At 47.6% G+C, this 19,759-nt stretch overlaps 1 protein-coding gene across 3 annotated transcripts in view; it reads right to left on the reverse strand.

Moving 5' to 3' along the window:
* The window catches only part of MEGF6 (multiple EGF like domains 6), a 225,973-nt gene that overhangs the window by 96,040 nt on the left and 110,174 nt on the right, over nucleotides 1-19,759 (reverse strand). For all 3 annotated transcript variants that reach the window (XM_063943353.1, XM_063943351.1, XM_063943352.1), the window contains exon 17: nucleotides 2,657-2,785. In XM_063943353.1, the coding sequence (XP_063799423.1) occupies nucleotides 2,657-2,785 (129 nt within the window). The remainder of the gene's footprint in view (nucleotides 1-2,656; nucleotides 2,786-19,759) is intronic.

Here is a 19,759-nt window from a genome sequence, read left to right on the forward strand (position 1 = left end):
TCCTTACCTAAACTCCTTGACTTGATAACCAACTACGGACGCTTCTCCGGACTCGAAATTAACTGGGACAAATCCACCATTACTCCACTTAGAGGCCCGGTTCCGGTGGCCCCAGTGATTCATACCCCCCTTAAATGGGTAGACTCTTTCAAGTACCTGGGTATATGGGTATCGAATGACCCTTGTACCTATGTTTCCCTTAATATCATGCCGCAGATGGTGTATCTCCGCTCGAAGGTCAAAGTTTGGGGGACTCTGCCCCTGACTGTTACTGGTAGGGTCAATTTGGTAAAAATGGTATACTTGCCTAAACTCCTTTATGTCCTCCAGCAATCCCCTATATATATTAACTTGAAGACATTTAAACAGATTGACAGTTTGCTCTCTTCTTTAATTTGGGCCAGTCGGAGAGCGCGGTTGAGACTTGACGTTCTGTCCAGACCGAGAGTGCTGGGAGGCTTAGCTCTCCCTATGTTTCGATTTTATTACTATTCTGCGCAGTTGGCACAAATATGGGAGTGGGTAAATGCCCCAGATGCTCACACCATACACTCCCAAATGCTTTTACATGCCTACCCTGATGGCTCTCCATTACAGATGCTTATCTGTGGGAACCCTAACTTGTCCAAGATCCCTATAATAAAACAGGCCGTCCTCATATGGAAACAGGTACATGTTATCCTATTAGGCCAAGGTATTGACCCAGATACTCCTCTGGACAATGCCTTTGGCTTCCCAGAATTGGCTTCGCTGCAGACTGGGGCGGTGTGGGGGAGGTGGGGGGTGACATCCCTGGGACACTTGTATAACCATGGTATACTGAAATCCTTCCTGCAACTTCAACAGGATTACAGTGTACCCTCGTCTCATTTCTACCGATACCTGCAACTGAGACATGCGCTTAATGCACAATTTCCCGATACTCCCCCAACGATAGCTGACTCCCCGGTGAAGTCTCTCCTGCAGTCCCTGGGAAATGGACATCTGGTGTCCAACATCTATACAACCATGCTTCGATCTCACTACTCTGACCCGTTATCCCTTCTCAGGAATAAGTGGGAATCTGACTTGGGTACCATCTCTGATGAGATTTGGGAGGGTGCTTTGTGTTCTCCACGATTATCCACTACCACCACCAGATATCAACAAATCCAACTGTTTCTAATACACAGAGTTTATATGACCCCAGTGCGCTTGCGACGTATAGGGGGTACCCACTCCTCCAGATGTCCTAAGTGCGATAGTCTGGACGCGGACTTTTGGCACATTATCTGGCTTTGCCCCAAGGTAGCCGTGTTCTGGTTGGGTGTTATTGACGCCCTGGTGTCAACGGGTATTCCCTCGTCTGTATGCTCCCCGACGACATGTGTGTTATCTGCTGTGGAGGAGGATGCCCTGGACCTCCCTGCCAGAAGATATGTAATTAATCTATGTGGCCTGGCCAAGGTGTGTATCGCCCGGCTTTGGCTAGCCAAAGATGCGCCCACAATGCGATCCTGGGTCTCACTTGTAAATGATACGGCCTCTCATGAGAAATATGTATACTTAGCTAGAAAAGCGGGGGGGAAATATCAGGACCTGTGGGGTAGATGGCTTGAGTCTCCGCGCTTTATGACCCAGAGTGTCTGAGTACCCACTACTGAGGGCTCCGTGCCTGGGCGGACGGGAGATGAGACACGTACCGGGGGGTTAGTGTGGGAGTGTGTTTCTAGACCTGCATGGGGTGAGCTGCCTCTCTTTATTTGTGGGGTCTCCTGGCGCCCGCGGTCGGTCGGTCATACTTTGACAATATTGCTGTTGTATGATTTGCTCAATATTTATGGTGTGTTGCCATAGACGACTCTATACAATATACATTGTTCTATATGGTTCATGCTAATATGTGATACTAGTTCTAATTCATACTATCTGTAACGGAATTAAGCCTGCACATGCTTTACTGTACTAATTGGTTACTACTAGAATTGGGAATCTGCGTATTCCCTGGGTTGGGGATTTGTTTTGGTTTGCTTTGTTTGTTTTTGTATTTTTGTTTCACTGAAAAACACAAAATCAATAAAAAAGTATTGAATAAAAAAAAAAAAAAAACAATAACTAACTGAGCTAGCAAAAGTGGCCTGGAAACTTCTTTTCCAGTCTTCCTCCGTTAGGTTGATTTGCAAATCACCAAGCCTTCGTGTATTTGGGGAGCTCCGTGAACCTGTTTTCTATCAGGAGGCCATAACATTTCGAAAGAAAATGTGCCAGCCGAGAAGAATCTACGCACATGTTCTCAAAAATTGCCAATGGTCTAGTAGCTGCAGGATGCAGGTTACTCTCCATTAAAAAGTGCTTCAACTGGAGATATTTCCAAATCTCTGCTGGCGAAAAATTCCATTGTGTCTGCAGGGTAGGGAGAGGGATTCTCTCTCCACTCTTCACCAGTTGGCCGACACGAACCACTCTTCTTAATTTCCAAGAATCAAATCCCTTTGACGCCCGGGAGAAAAATTGGGCTATCAATGAGGATACAGTTACATTCTCTATAAGAACCCATTGTTTAATATCCGTAATTCGGGACCATTCCATGGCCGTTCTTAGCTGGTGGTAGACAAATCGCAAGTAATGGGTTCGGGAATCAGGACTGATAATAACAAGTAACCCACAAGTAAAATACCTCTCCTGCAATTATGTCCTGTCCACCCAGGCGGGCAGGTGCATCTTCCAGTTACCAGGTCACATTGGCTGTCATCCTGGCACACACATCTTGACTGACAACCTTGGCCAAACCACCCAGAAGGACATCCTTTAAAACAAAAAAGGAAACATAAAAAGGTTTATATAACAAGTATATAAAAATCAGGCGCTTACAGGAGTGTTTTTTCCTAGCAGATGTAATATTGGGAGATCGTCTCCCCAAAACGAGAAGGAACAACAATATACAGATATACAGCGCTGAACAATTTCACTAAGTAGATATATTTTAATAAACAATTTAGAAACAAGAAATAATAAACATATAAAATAGTTAAAATATATATGGACAGTCAATTGATAATACACAAAATTGCTAGACTTGTTCCAAGTGAATATATCAGTTGGTATAGCACTTTACCGATCCTGTGTTCCAAGGTGAGTATACAAAAGGAAGGGGGGCGTCCGTGTGGCAACGGCAACAATGAGTGGATTCTGTCTCACAGTGGGCAGAGAGATGGTAATTAAGCTGTCCTTTAATTCTGTGCTCCAAATTGAAGAATCCAAGTAAATGGTGCCCCATGCAGCAGTGACAAACAGTAATAAATGGATCCTGGTTCACAGTGAGCGAAGTGAAATCGGTTAGGTTGTACTTGGTGATGTCCCTGGGAGTAAATGTGCTTTAGGGAGTAGTCTAGCAGCCTGGTGTTTTCAGTCACTGACGCGTTTCACTGTTCCAGGAAGCTTTATCAAAAGGTAATGTGCTATTCAACTGACTCCCCTTTTATAGGGGAAATTATGTTATTGATTAGAATCCACTGATAACTAATTATTAAACAATAATCCATATATACATTTTATAATAATTTTGAAAAAGAAACAGTAGTTACACTCATATTAATAAAAAGACAGTGAAGGAATAATGAAATTCATAATAGAATTATTAAAAGCTAAGATCGGAGACAGGTACAGGCTATTGCTTACCTTTATGGGTTACGGTCACATGATCGGAATAATCGTCATGTGACTGTGTGTGCATGATAATGCAAGCTGCATTGTTATTAGAGCAGTCGCCTGTCAATCCCAGGCTCTAGGCACGGCCGTGACCGGGAGCCGCGGTCATGTGACCGGAAAGAAGGGGAAGACTTCTGCAATTTAGATTTCAATTTGAACACACCCCACCCAAATCCTACTCTCTCTGCACATGTTATATCTGCCCACCCTGCAGTACACATGGGTTTGCCCAACTGCTAACAAATTTGCTGCTACGATCAGGTCTGAATTACCCCCTAAGTCCCTATAAAGTATTGGTTTAGAACATATTCCATCAACCAAACGGGGAGGAGATAGGTTTGCTAAACTTTGTAGGCAGGGTCTGAATGAGGCCCTAGAACAAAATCAGTAGCGGATCTTGCCACGGGAAAGCAGGACTTTTGCCCGGGGCGCCGCCTTCCGGAGGGCGCTGGTGCCATCCGGAGGGCGCTGCACCATGGCAAGATCCGCCACTGCTGTGCCCTCCGCTGCCCGCTGTGTCCCCCGTCTGTGCCTCCTGTGAAGGGAATTAGACGCGTAGCGTCTAGTTTCCCTTCGTGGAGAGTACCTTTGCTGAGCGGTGCGCGATGACGTCATTGCGCACCGCACAGCAAAGGTCCTCTCCACGAAGGGAACTAGACGCTACGCGTCTAGTTTCCCTTTGTGGAGAGGACCTTTTGCTGTGCGGTGCGCGATGACGTCATTGCGCACCGCTCAGCATTCAAGCGGCGCTACTAATGTACAGGGGGCGTAACTGACCACGCCCCCTGTATTAAGCCACGCCCTGTTTCCTGCCCGGGGCGCAGAGCGGGCTTGAACCGGCCCTGAACAAAATACAGTGTTATAACAACATTTATAAACCCTTCCAAGTGTCCTTTGTTCTATTTTATTTGGTAGATGTCAGTATCCAGGTATTTCTTTCACTTCCCTTTTTTTTCCCCTTATCAGTATCCATAAATATATACAGGGGTTAAAGTGGGGGGGAACGAGGTGGAACTGAGTTCCATCACCTGTAGTGGTAGGGGGAACTAGTTCACCTCCTCCACTGCCCTGCACAGTAATTCCAACAGAAAATCTCACCTCCCCTATGTCAATAGATGCTGAAGGCGGTGCTAGTATTATTAATTAGCTACAGCTACCTCCCCCTTCCTCAGGTCCTGGTGGCTCCATGATCCTCCTCCATCTACAGCCCACCCCTTCTGGTACTCACACACGCTGTGTTTGTCGGACAGCATTTATCCCCTCCTCAGGTCCCAGTGGCTTCCTTTTCCAGCACGGCATATGTGATGTCATGCTGTCATGGCTGATGAAGCGAAGAAGAGCCATGGAGAGGAGCAGGGGAGTGCCAAAAACACTCACACTGGCTCCGCTTAATGTGATGGGGGGAGGGGGGGGGGGGGGCGTGGTAAATGAGTTCTACTATCTAGAATATATAGTTTATATTTTGGGGGACCTTTTCTATATTAAATTAATTACCTTATAAAGTGTCTTACATAAAATGGATCCTCTACTTATACTCGGACAATATCTCATCTAAACTGGGAATCTATATAATGTACAGCATTGTTATATGCTTCTTGTGCAATACCAGTCTACATATGTGGTGATTGTATTCTTCTTCTTTATCATTTTTTTTCAGGTCCACCACCTTTGAATAGCGTTGATATATAGTGTCATTATTTAGCCATCATAATAATGTTATTATGAAAGTGTCTTTTTAAAATATAATATCAGCAAAAAGATGTTTGTCTATTTTGCATCACATGATGTATACGACATTAAGTGGTTAAAGCCTCCCCTTGCACAGCATCTTCAAGGTCACATGATCGTAACTATAATCACATGTCCAGAACTAAATGGGCGCTTTTACATTGAAGAGTAGAAGTTTTCCTCTTCTTTCCCGTCACATGACCGCGGTTCACAGTCACGGCCGTCACTAGCGCACACAGGAGGGGTTTCCAAGTACCCAGTAACCCCCCGACAGGCCGATTTTCTTTTAAATAGCTGCCTGCGGGACCCGATCTAAGCCCCGCCCCTCGCGGCATAATGCCGCGAGCAGTGGTTATAGGGCAATGAGGAGTGGCTAATATGACACAAATCTATGTGAATCGCGTAATTTTTTGCCCCGCCCCCTCACAGTACGTTTTTTTTTTTTATAATCTACACCTACAGGCTTGTGGGCACTTGTACATCAACATCATATACATATTGCTGTAGTGAGCTCCACTCTATATATATATATATATATATATATATGTATATATATATATATATATATATATATATATATATATATATACAAATTCTGTGTCGGCACTCGGCTCTGTCCCTATTATGGGACTGGCTTGCTCAGGTGCCCTCCTCACGGGGCACAACCCCTGGTATACAAACAGCAGGAAATAACGAGGCGGCACTCGGAGTCTTGAAAAACAGCAAACCATGTAATAGTGCAAATCAACGTTTCGGGGTTACCCCCTTCATCATGATCATCACCTGATGAAGGGGGTAACCCCGAAACGTTGATTTGCACTATTACATGGTTTGCTGTTTTTCAAGACTCCGAGTGCCGCCTCGTTATTTCCTGCTGTTTATATATATATATATATATATATACATATATCTCCTATATAATAGCCCTGTGATTCTGTGCCTGGCCCTCTAACGCTGGGCGTGGCTAGGAGCTCTCATTGGGTTAGCAGCAGGTCTATCACACCCAGTCCACATCTGATTGGGCGAGAAACGCCCTCCCACACAGGTTACATCCAATGGGAGGCTCTGCCCTTTGGCTGCTGTGTTTTCACAGAGCAGGATTAGCAATGGGACTGTTGGAGCTGCAGCTCCAGCCTCACACCCCAAAATAGGCCCACTGCATCTGCAGCAATATACCTTCCAACACTTTACACATAAACATTGATACACATTCGAAAAAGGGGCGTGGTCACGGGTACAGTGGCGGGGCCACGCCCCTTTTCCTATACTTTCAATGGAAGCTTGGAGAGTCAAAAAACGGTACAGACCATAAAAAAAAGGGACTGTACCTGCCAAAAAGGTGCAGCTGGAGGGTATGCCACTGCATCTGCAGCAAGTCTCTGCACTGTAGATAGGGAAAAAACAATCCTTTTACTGCAGCGTCCTATGGGGGTAATTCCAAGTTGATCGCTAGCTGCATTCGTTCGCTGTGCAGCGATCAGGCAAAAACTCGGCACTTCTGCGCATGCATATGCAGCGCAATGCGCACGTGCAGCATACTATTACAATGAACAATGTAGTTTTACACAGGGTCTAGCGATGCTTTTCAGTCGCACAGGCAGCCGCAGAGTGATTGACAGGAAGAGGGCGTTTCTGGGTGTCAACTGACCGTTTTCAGGGAAAAACGCAGGTGTGGAAGCCCGAATGCAGGGGGTGTTCGTGACGTCAAATTTGGAACTGAATGGTCTGAAGTGATCGCACGCGCCGAGTAGGTCTGAAGCTACTCTGAAACTGCACAAAATTTGTGTGTACCCGCTCTGTGATCCCTTTGTTCGCACTTCTGCTAAGCTAAAATACACTCCCAGTGGGCGGCTGCTAAAAACTGCTAGCGAGCGATCAACTCGGAATGACCACCAATGTCTTGCTGCCAGTCCACCTGCCTCCTCCGGCATCAACAATCCCCACTCCCTAGCCGCACCGCAGGTGGAACAAAAGCTGCTGCGGCCACCGCCATAGATGTGTATTAAAGCGGCGCAGCGAAAGGCTTTCAGAGCCCTCCCCGCGCCGCATACTCTCTGAGCCCCGGAGCCTGCTCTGCGTGTGATGTCACAGAAGTGCCTCCACACCACAGCCGCACCCAGATCCCCAGAGGCCCTGACTCCGCAACACAGCCCCGAGATGGCTAATGTAACAGATAGAGTGGGTGATATCGCGGAGGGTAATGTCTGGACGCTGAATAAATGTAAAAGGTGACAGTGCTGTGAAGTGCAGTGGGTGTGCAGTCACGGCCGTTGCTAGAGTGTTCGGCGCCCCCCTGCAAACTATAAATTTGCACCCTCGCATACTTTACAAACGCACAACGCACATAATGACCCCTGTAGTAGAGACACTTACACATGTAATGCCCCCTGTACAAGAGACGCTTACACATGTCACGCCCCCCCTGTACCAGTGATAATTACACACGTAAAGCCTCCTGTACCGGTGACGCTTACACACGTAGCGCCCCCTGTACCAGTGACGCTTACACACGTAACGCCCCCTGTACCAGTGACGCTTACACACGTAATGCCCCCTCTACCAGTACCGCTTACACACGTAACGCCCCCTGTACCAGTGCCGCTTACACACGTAACGCCCCCTGTAGCAGTGACGCTTACACACGTAACACCCCCTGTACCAGTGACGCTTACACACGTTACGCCCTTGTAGCAGTGACGCTTACACACGTAACGCCCCCTGTTGCAGTGATGCTTACACACATTATGCAGCAGTCACACATACACACACAACAGACACATATATATATATACATACACACAAACACACACACATACATACTGTACATACATTACACACATACACAGTCACACATATATACAGTATACACAGACACTGTATATACACACACACTCATTCTCTTTCCAGACACTTACCTAATGAAGTCTGGCTGACCGAAGCTGTAGCAGCTCATCCTCCTGCTGCAGCATGGTCCCGTGTAGCTCCGCCCCTTACTCCAATCTAGCCCCGGCCCCTTTGCCTCCCTCCCGGGCACTGAATGTCACACAGGGGAGGGGAGGGGGGAGAGAAGGTTTTGTGCTGCCGGCGCCGAGGGGGAGAGGAGGCTTTGTGCTGCCGGCGCCAAGGGGGAGAGAAGGTTTTGTGCTTCCCGCGCCGCTGCATGTTTGACAGCAGCCGGCAACAGCAGCAGGGATAGCAGCAGCAGCTCAGCACAGGGATGCAGGGCAGGGAGAGCGCCTCTCCTTCCTGGTGCCTCCCTGCACTGCATCTCTTCGCTGAGTGGCTAGCACCGGGCCTGTGTGCAGTGTCACTGACACTGCACAGCACTCTCTCACCTTTTACATTGATTCAGTCACTCAGTTCTGCCAGCCAGTCACTATTAGCACCAGTGTCACAACGCGCTGCACTACAGGGAAGTAGACACACTAAATAAACTACAGCTCCCAGCATCCCTTAGCGCCGAAGAATTCCGGCCCTTAGGGCTGCTGGGAGCTGTAGTTTATTGCGTACATCTTCCCTGTAATGCGGCGCGTTGGGACACTGGTGCTAACAATAGTGACTGGCTGCTGGCGAGTCTCTGGGAGAACCACTACCAAAGGGAGGACAGCAGCTTAGTTGCTGACAGAAGGAGAAGCAGTAGAAGCATTACCCGCCCCTCCCCTACTCACAGTACCTCCGGGCCCAATCCCCGGCACCCCCACACACCCCCTTCCAGCACCCGCGGCAGCTCCGGACCCCCTCCCCCACCCGCAGTAACCCCGCACCCGCCCCTCCCGTCGCACCACCGCATCCACCTCTTCCCCACCCGTGGCACCCCCGAACCTGCTCTTCCCCCACCCGCAGTGGCTCCGGACCACCACCCGTGGCACCCACTCACCCTCCCCCACCTGTGGCACCACCGCACTAGCCCCTCCCCCACCTGCGGCACCACCGCAACCACCCCTTCCGCGGCACCACAGGGTCCCATCCGCATCTTCCCCGCACCCGCCACTCCCCCAACCAAAGCACCTACTAGGTGACTCATCAGGCCCTGCGTGCACTGTTCACGCTTCCACCCCTTAACCATTGCACGCTCTTTGTCCGTGCAATATTTAACCACTCACACAACTATGATTGGAGGTAATACTCCATATAATAAAAATATTGCACGCCACAAGGGTGTGCAAGGGTTAAGGGGGCGTAGCCCCTTATGATGGTGTGAAGAGCGCCCGTAGGGCACGATGAATCACCTAGTATGTATATATATATATATATATATATATATATATATATATACACACACACACACACACACACATATATATATATATATATATATATATATATATATATATATATATATATATATATATATATACACACACACATACAGACAGACAGCAACGGACTGGGGCCTCGATTCGGCCCTGGCATCTGTGAACGCGCGCGTCACGGGAAGGGGGGGTGTCGCACGATGTATGGGGGCGTGCCACATGTCCGGGGGCGTGGACTTGCAGCACGTCCCCATTTCCATGGAACCAGAGAGCCGGAGGCTGCACTGCACGCGGCCCTCCCGGCTCTCTGAGTGGCCAATTCGGCCCACCTGCCCATCGGCCCTTCTGGCATGTGCCAGAAGTGCCAGATGGCCAGTCCAGCCATGCATACAGATGTAGCTTCATCTAGGTGCATTCGCCAGTAGTTCACCGTGACACACACACACATATATATGTGTATATATATATATATGGAAACCCCCCCCAACAAATCCTGCGTTCGCCCCTGGCCGTGACTACAGCCCGGGATTGACAGGCGACTGCTCTACTAACAATACAGCTTGCATTATCATGCAAACACATAGTCACGTGACGATTTTTCCGATCATGTGACCGGAACCCGTTATCCACTTAACTGGCACGATCAGATGACATGCAACTGCGCCGCCCCACTGTATCCCCAAATTTTTGACGAGGAGATCGGTTCTGCAGATGTGCATAATATAGTATTTAAATATTATAAAAATATGTTTTAAATTATATTAAATTAAACATTATTTAAAAAACAATGTTATGAATAGTTTTGAAGGGAAAAATCGTCAGTTAAGTGGATTTTAAGGTAAACAATAGCCTGTACCTGTCTCCGATCTTAGCTTTTAATAATTCTATTATGAATTTCATTATTCCTTCACTGTCTTTTTATTTATATGAGTGTAACTACTGTTTCTATTTCAAAATGATTATAAAATTATTGTATATATGGATTATTGTTTAATAAGTAGTTATCAGTGGATTCTAATCAATAACATAATTTCCCCTATAAAAAAGGGGAGTCAGTTGAATAGCATATTACCTTTGATAAAGCTTCATGGAACAGTGAAACGCATAAGCGACTGAAAACACCAGGCTGCTGGACTACCCTCTAAAGCACATTTACTCCCAGGGACATCACCAAGGACAACCTAACCGATTTCACTTTGCTCACTGTGAACCAGCATCCATTTATAAGGGTTTCCGTTGCCACACGGACGACCCCCTTCCTTTTGGATCTTCACCTTGGAACACAGGATCGGTATAGTGCTATATCAACTGATATATCCACTTGGAACTGCTTAGTGATTGGTTGTCCCTATATACGAATATGAACTATCACAGTAGTATATAAAAAAGGAGCTTTTATAATTGCAGAGTTTTACAAAAGTCCAGCAACTGGAGTATTATCAACTGACTGTCCACATATATTCTAACTATTTTATATGTTTATTAATTATTATTATTATTATTATTATTATTATTAAATTTTATTTATAAAGGCGCCACAAGTGTTTCGCGGCGCTGTACAAAGGACAGCCACAGTACAGGGAGACAAAACTTAGCATTACAGTGAATAAATAACAAAAAATAAGAATTTACTCACCGGTAATTCTATTTCTCGTAGTCCGTAGTGGATGCTGGGAACTCCGTAAGGACCATGGGGAATAGCGGGCTCCGAAGGAGGCTGGGCACTCTAGAAAGATTTATGACTACCTGGTGTGCACTGGCTCCTCCCACTATGACCCTCCTCCAAGCCTCAGTTAGGACACTGTGCCCGGACGAGCTGACATAATAAGGAAGGATTTAGAATCCCGGGTAAGACTCTTACCAGCCACACCAATCACACCGTACAACTCGTGATACTATATCCAGTTTGACAGTATGAAAACAACTGAGCCTCTCAACAGATGGCTCAACAATAACCCTTTAGTTAACAATAACTATGTACAAGTATTGCAGACAATCCGCACTTGGGATGGGCGCCCAGCATCCACTACGGACTACGAGAAATAGAATTACCGGTGAGTAAATTCTTATTTTCTCTGACGTCCTAGTGGATGCTGGGAACTCCGTAAGGACCATGGGGATTATACCAAAGCTCCCAAACGGGCGGGAGAGTGCGGATGACTCTGCAGCACCGAATGAGAGAACTCCAGGTCCTCCTCAGCCAGGGTATCAAATTTGTAGAATTTTGCAAACGTGTTTGCCCCTGACCAAGTAGCTGCTCGGCAAAGTTGTAAAGCCGAGACCCCTCGGGCAGCCGCCCAAGATGAGCCCACCTTCCTTGTGGAATGGGCATTTACAGATTTTGGCTGTGGTAGGCCTGCCACAGAATGTGCAAGCTGAATTGTACTACAAATCCAGCGAGCAATAGACTGCTTAGAAGCAGGAGCACCCAGCTTGTTGGGTGCATACAGGATAAACAGCGAGTCAGATTTTCTGACTCCAGCCGTCCTGGAAACATATATTTTCAGGGCCCTGACAACGTCTAGCAACTTGGAGTCCTCCAAATCCTTAGTAGCCGCAGGCACCACAATAGGCTGGTTCAGGTGAAACGCTGACACCACCTTAGGAAGAAATTGGGGACGAGTCCTCAATTCTGCCCTATCCATATGGAAAATCAGATAAGGGCTTTTACATGATAAAGCCGCCAATTCTGACACTCGCCTGGCTGAAGCCAAGGCCAATAACATGACCACTTTCCACGTGAGATATTTCAGATCCACGGTTTTTAGTGGCTCAAACCAATGTGATTTTAAGAAACTCAACACCACGTTGAGATCCCAAGGTGCCACAGGAGGCACAAATGGGGGCTGAATATGCAGCACTCCTTTCACAAATGTCTGAACTACAGGTACTGAAGCTAGTTCTTTTTGAAAGAAAATCGACAGAGCCGAGATCTGTACTTTAATGGAGCCTAGTTTTAGGCCCATATTCACTCCTGCTTGCAGGAAATGCAGAAATCGACCTAGTTGAAATTCCTCTGTTGGGGCCTTTTTGGCCTCGCACCATGTAACATATTTCCGCCATATGCGGTGATAATGCTTTGCCGTAACATCTTTCCTGGCCTTAATAAGCGTAGGAATGACTTCTTCCGGAATACCCTTTTCCTTTAGGATCCGGTGTTCAACCGCCATGCCGTCAAACGCAGCCGCGGTAAGTCTTGGAACAGACAGGGCCCCTGCTGTAGCAGGTCCTGTCTGAGCGGTAGAGGCCACGGGTCCTCTGAGAGCATCTCTTGAAGTTCCGGGTACCACGCTCGTCTTGTCCAATCCGGAACCACGAGAATTGTGTTTACTCCTCGCTTTCTTTATTATTCTCAATACCTTTGGTATGAGAGGCAGATGAGGGAACACATAAACCGACTGGTACACCCACGGTGTCACTAGAGCGTCCACAGCTACCGCCTGAGGGTCCCTTGACCTGGCGCAATATCTTTTTAACTTTTTGTTGAGGCGGGACGCCATCATGTCCACCTGTGGTTTTTCTCAACGGTTTACCAGCATCTGGAAGACTTCTGGATGAAGTCCCCACTCTCCCGGGTGGAGGTCGTGTCTGCTGAGGAAGTCTGCTTCCCAGTTGTCCACTCCCGGAATGAACACTGCTGACAGTGCTAGTACATGATTTTCCGACCATCGGAGGATTCTTGTGGCTTCTGCCATCGCCATCCTGCTTCTTGTGCCGCCCTGTCGATTTACATGGGCGACTGCCGTGATGTTGTCTGACTGGATCAGCACCGGCTGGTGTAGGAGCAGGGATTTTGCTTGACTTAGGGCATTGTAGATGGCCCTTAGTTCCAGAATATTTATGTGAAGGGAAGTCTCCTGACTCGACCATAGTCCTTGGAAGTTTCTTCCCTGTGTGACTGCCCCCCAGCCTCGAAGGCTGGCATCCGTGGTCACCAGGACCCAGTCCTTTATGCCGAACCTGCGGCCCTCTAGAAGATGGGCACTCTGCAGCCACCACAGTAGAGACACCCTGGTTCTTAGAGACAGGGTTATCAAGCGATGCATCTGAAGATGCGATCCGGACCACTGGTCCAACAGGTCCCACTGAAAGATTCTGGCATGGAACCTGCCGAAGGGAATTGCTTCGTAAGAAGCCACCATCTTTCCCAGGACCCGCGTGCAGCGATGCACTGATACCTGTTTTGGTTTCAGGAGGTCTCTGACTAGAGATGACAACTCCCTGGCTTTCTCCTCCGGGAGAAACACTTTTTTCTGGACTGTATCCAGAATCATACCCAGGAACAGTAGCCGTGTCGTCGGAACCAGCTGTGACTTCGGGATATTCAGAATCCAGCCGTGCTGGTTCAGCACCTCCTGAGATAGTGCTACTCCCACCAACAACTGTTCCTTGGACCTCGCTTTTATTAGGAGATCGTCCAAGTACGGGATAATTAAAACTCCCTTTTTTCGAAGGAGTATCATCATTTCCGCCATCACCTTGGTAAATACGCTCGGTGCCGTGGACAGTCCAAACGGCAGCGTCTGGAATTGGTAATGGCAATCCTGTACCACAAATCTGAGGTACTCCTGGTGAGGATGGAAAATGGGGACATGCAAGTAAGCATCCTTGATGTCCAGGGATACCATGTAATCCCCCTCTTCCAGGCTCGCAATAACCGCCCTGAGCGATTCCATCTTGAACTTGAATTTTTTTATGTATGTGTTCAAGGATTTAAAATTTAAAATGGGTCTCACCGAACCGTCCGGTTTCGGTACCACAAATAGTGTGGAATAGTAACCCCGGCCTTGTTGAAGTAGGGGTACCTTGATTATCACCTGCTGGGAATACAGCTTGTGAATTGCCGCTAGCACCGCCTCCCTGTCTGAGGGAGCAATCGGCAAGGCAGATTTTAGGAACCGGTGGGGTGGAGACGCCTCGAATTCCAGTTTGTACCCCTGAGATACTATTTGAAGGATCCAGGGATCCACCTGTGAGCGAGCCCACTGATCGCTGAAATTCTTGAGGCGGCCCCCCACCGTACCAGGCTCCCAGGCTCCGCCTGTGGAGCCTCACCGTCATGCGGCGGACTTGGCAGAAGAAGCGGGGGAGGACTTTTGCTCCTGGGAACCTGCTGTTTGTTGCAGCCTTTTTCCCCTACCTCTGCCTCTGGATAGAAAAGACCTGCCTTTTCCACGCCTGTTTTTCTGGGTCCGAAAGGACTGAACCTGATAAAACGGCGCCTTCTTAGGCTGTGAGGGGACATGGGGTAAAAATGCTGACTTCCCAGACGTTGCTGTGGAAACTAGGTCCGAGAGACCATCCCCAAATAATTCCTCACCCTTATATGGCAACACTTCCATGTGCCTTTTAGAATCTGCATCTCCTGTCCACTGGCGAGTCCATAAGCCTCTCCTAGTAGAAATGAACAATGCACTTACTTTAGATGCCAGTCGGCAGATTTCCCTCTGTGCATCTCTCATATATAAGACTGAGTCTTTTATATGGTCTATGGTTAACAGGATCGTGTCTCTGTCTAATGTGTCAATATTTTCTGACAGTTTATCTGACCACGCAGCGGCAGCACTGCACATCCAAGCTGACGCAATAGCTGGCCTAAGTATAATGCCTGAGTGTGTATATACAGACTTCAGGATCGCCTCCTGCTTTCTATCAGCAGGTTCCTTGAGGGCGGCCGTATCCGGAGACGGTAGTGCCACCTTTTTAGACAAACGTGTGAGCGCTTTATCCACCCTAGGAGGTGTTTCCCAACGTAACCTATCCTCTGGCGGGAAAGGGAACGCCATTAGTACCTTCTTAGGAATTACCAATTTTTTATCAGGGAAAGCCCACGCTTCTTCACACACTTCATTTAATTCATCTGATGGGGGAAAAACTACGGGTAGTTTTTTCTCCCCAAACATAATACCCTTTTTAGTGGTACCTGTATTTATATCAGAAATGTGTAACACCTCTTTCATTGCCTCAATCATGCAGTGAATGGCCTTAGTGGGCATCAGATTAGACTCATCGTCGTCGACACTGGTGTCAGTATCAGTGTCGACATCTGGGTCTGCGGTCTGAGGTAGCGGGCGTTTTAGAGCCCCTGATGACCTGTGCGACGCCTGGACAGGCACGAGCTGAGAAGTCGGCTGTCCCACATTTGGCATGTCGTCAAATTTCTTATGTAAGGAGTCTATACGTGCACTCATTTCTTTCCATAAGCTCAACCACTCAGGTGTCTGCCCCGCAGGAGGTGACATCCCTTCTAAAGGCATCTGCTCCGTCTCCACATCATTATCCTCATCAAACATGTCGACACAGCCGTACCGACACACCGCACACACACAAGGAATGCTCCAACAGAGGACAGGACCCACAAAAGCCCTTTGGGGGGACAGAGTGAGAGTATGCCAGCACACACCAGAGCGCTATATAATGCAGGGACTAACTGAGTTATGTCCCCTATAGCTGCTTTTTTTATATAATTTATACAGCGCCTAAATTTTGTGCCCCCCCCCCTCTCTTTTTTTACCCTTTTCTGTAGTGTAGACTGCAGGGGAGAGCCAGGGAGCTTCCTTCCAGCGGATCTGTGAAGGAGAAATGGCGCCAGTGTGCTGCAGGAGATAGCTCCGCCCCTTTTCCGCGGCCTATTCTCCCGCTTTTTTCTGGATTCTGGCAGGGGTATTTTCCACATATATAGCCTCTAGGGCTATATATTGTGGTATTTTTGCCAGCCAAGGTGTTATAATTGCTTCTCAGGGCGCCCCCCCCCAGCGCCCTGCACCCTCAGTGACCGGAGTGTGAAGTGTGTGTGAGGAGCAATGGCGCACAGCTGCAGTGCTGTGCGCTACCTTGGTGAAGACTGATGTCTTCTGCCGTCGATTTTCCGGACCTCTTCTTGCTTCTGGCTCTGTAAGGGGGACGGCGGCGCGGCTCCGGGACCGAACACCAAGGACTGGGCCTGCGGTCGATCCCTCTGGAGCTAATGGTGTCCAGTAGCCTAAGAAGCCCAATCCGGCTGCAAGCAGGCGAATTCGCTTCTTCTCCCCTTAGTCCCTCGCTGCAGTGAGCCTGTTTCCAGCAGGTCTCACTGAAAATAAAAAAACTAAATCTATACTTTCTTTCTAAGGGCTCAGGAGAGCCCCTAGTGTGCATCCAACCTCGGCCGGGCACAAAATCTAACTGAGGCTTGGAGGAGGGTCATAGTGGGAGGAGCCAGTGCACACCAGGTAGTCATAAATCTTTCTAGAGTGCCCAGCCTCCTTCGGAGCCCGCTATTCCCCATGGTCCTTACGGAGTTCCCAGCATCCACTAGGACGTCAGAGAAATAGAGGAGAAAGAGCACCACAATTCTCAAAACATAATACAGCACAAGTAGCGAGGAAGCAATCACCGTACTACTTGCGGCTGGCGGCCATAGATAGAGATGAGCCTTTACCAGCAGGAGAAAAAGCGGGTAAAGATGGTCGCGGAGTAGGAGAGAGCTGTAAGTGAAATGTGTCGAGAAGAGGGCTTTGACAACGAGGAAAGAGGGCCCTGCTCTGAAGAGCTAACAATCTAGTGGGAAGGGGCGACAGACAGATGACTCGAGGTGCAAATTAATTATTGTTTTTAAATTGTTTATTAAAATATATCTACTTAGTGAAATTGTTCAGCGCTGTATATCTGTGTAAAAAAGGAAACATAACTATCAGTTATATCCATAATGTGTGAGGTATAAAACAATCGCAAAGATGTAACCTCCAGTTATCCCACAGTGCCTGTGCATGTGTCCTAATTAAGTACCAATCTTGGCACAGTTTATTTGTTTGTATCTATATATAAGTGGATGAGATGTTTTCTAATGGGCCCTACACATTGGCCGATCCGCCGCCGAGCTGCCCGACGGCGGATACGGCCGAACCGGGGGCAGGGAAGCAGTGACGGGGGGAGTGAAGTTACTTCACTCCCCCCATCACACGGCTCAATAGAACTGCAGGCAAATATGGACGAGATCGTCCATATTGGCCTGCATGCACAGCCGACGGGGCACCAGCGATGAACGAGCGCGGGGCCGGGCATCATTCATCGCTGGAGCCTCCACACTGCACGATATGAACGTTATCTCGTTCATTAATGAACGAGATCGTTCATATCGTGCAGTGATGTCGGTCAGTGTGTAGGGCCTATAACCCTGCATATTATTTTGAGAGTATGGTGGAAAAAAGTTCTTGGAATGCCTCTACTCACAATTCTGTGGCGCAGGTTTTAAATCCTTTGGGGGAGATATATCAAACCTTGGAGAGAGAAAAAAACAGGTCTATGTACCAAGGGAGAGATGTACTAAGCCTGGGAGAGTGATAAAGTGAAGATAAAATACCAGTCAATCAGCTCCAGTCATTTTTTCAAACACAGCTGCAACATGGCAGTTAGGAGCTGATTGGCCGGTACTTTCTCTCTCTTCACAGCTTAGTAGATAGACTCAAAAAAATAACCAATCAGCATCTGTCAGTTTTTAAACACAACCTTTAAAATGACAGTGATTAGTTGCTACTTTAACTCTCTACACAGGTTTGATACAGTACATATCCTCCTCTATACTTTATGACAGTATGTCCCTCAGGGACCCCTAACAGGGCATGTTTTACAGGTCTCCTCAGTTTCACAACTGAAATAATTATCACCATCTGTGTAATGAAGACATCTGTGCACTAACTAGGAGATCTGGAAAACATGCGCTGTTAGGGTTTCCTGCTAATGTGAGTTTCCACAGGGCCTATGCAAGGAATCCATGCAGCTTTAAACGGGAAGCCTACCCGCCCACTGTTTTTCTGTCTACAGCCACAACTGTCACTATTACTATACAGGTTGAGTATCCCATATCCAAATATTGCGAAATACGGAATATTGCGAAATACAGAATTTTTTGAGTGAGCGTGAGATAGTAAAACCTTTGTTTTCTGATGGCTCAATGTACACAAACTTTGTTTAATACACGAAGTTATTAAAAATATTGTGTTAAATGACCTTCAGGCTGTGTGTATAAGGTGTATATGAAACATAAATGAATTGTGTGAATGTAGACACACTATGTTATTGCACAAAGTTATTAAAAATATTGGCTAAAATGACCTTCAGGCTGTGTGTATAAGGTGTATATGAAACATAAATGCATTCTGTGCTTAGACTTAGGTCCCATCACCATGATATCTCATTATGGTATGCAGTTATTCCAAAATACGGAAAAAAACTTCTACTTCTGGTCCCAAGCATTTTGGATAAGGGATACTCAACCTGTACTAGGTGCAGGAGACCCATCAGAAACAGACTTCCCTACTCCGTACACATGGCCCAGAATAGCACGGAACTCTAGCTACACGCCTTTCCTGTCATACTAACATATAAGCCAGAGTTTGGACTATATAAAATATATGAAAAATACAAAGAATATGTTATATATATCTCCTTTATAATATTCTAATAATTTTTATAGCCAAAACTATGGAGTAAAAAGTCTATGGCAGGTGAGGCACTGCTTATCTTTTCCGCACATATGTAATTAAAACTCACCAAATTTCCAGGTTTTTTTACAGCTGCAGGGCTGGATCTAGACCTTGTGGCACCCAGGGCGAAAAAATAGGGGCGTGACTTCATGGAGAAGGGGCGTGGTCAGTTATGCCCCCTGTAGCTGTGCCCTCAGTAGTTGTGCCCCCAGTACTGTGCCCCCTGTAGCTGTGCCCTCAGTAGTTGTGCCCCCAGTCCTGTGCCCCCTGTAGCTGTGCCCACAGTAGTATTGCCCCCTGTAGAGTTGTGCCCTGTGTAGAGTTGTGCCCCCTGTAGCATTGCCCCCAGTACTGTGTCCTCTGTAGAGTTGTGCCCCCTAGTTGCGCCGCTTACAAATAAATAAATTAATTAATACTTACAATCCCCGCTCCTGCTTCCCGACCGCTGCTGCCCTCCGTCTCCAGCCACCGGCGCCGCTCCTTGGATCCATGGGAGAACTAGAGGTCAATTATGACCTCTAGCGTATGTGCCGCTCCCACAATGCAGTGTGGGTGCGCGATGACTTCATCGCGCATCGCACAGCACAGGGCATCTACACAGCACCGGGTGGCACCATTAGCGGATCT

The sequence above is a fragment of the Pseudophryne corroboree genome, chromosome 10 (genome assembly GCF_028390025.1).
Source record: "Pseudophryne corroboree isolate aPseCor3 chromosome 10, aPseCor3.hap2, whole genome shotgun sequence".
In the NCBI taxonomy this organism is placed as follows: domain Eukaryota; kingdom Metazoa; phylum Chordata; class Amphibia; order Anura; family Myobatrachidae; genus Pseudophryne; species Pseudophryne corroboree.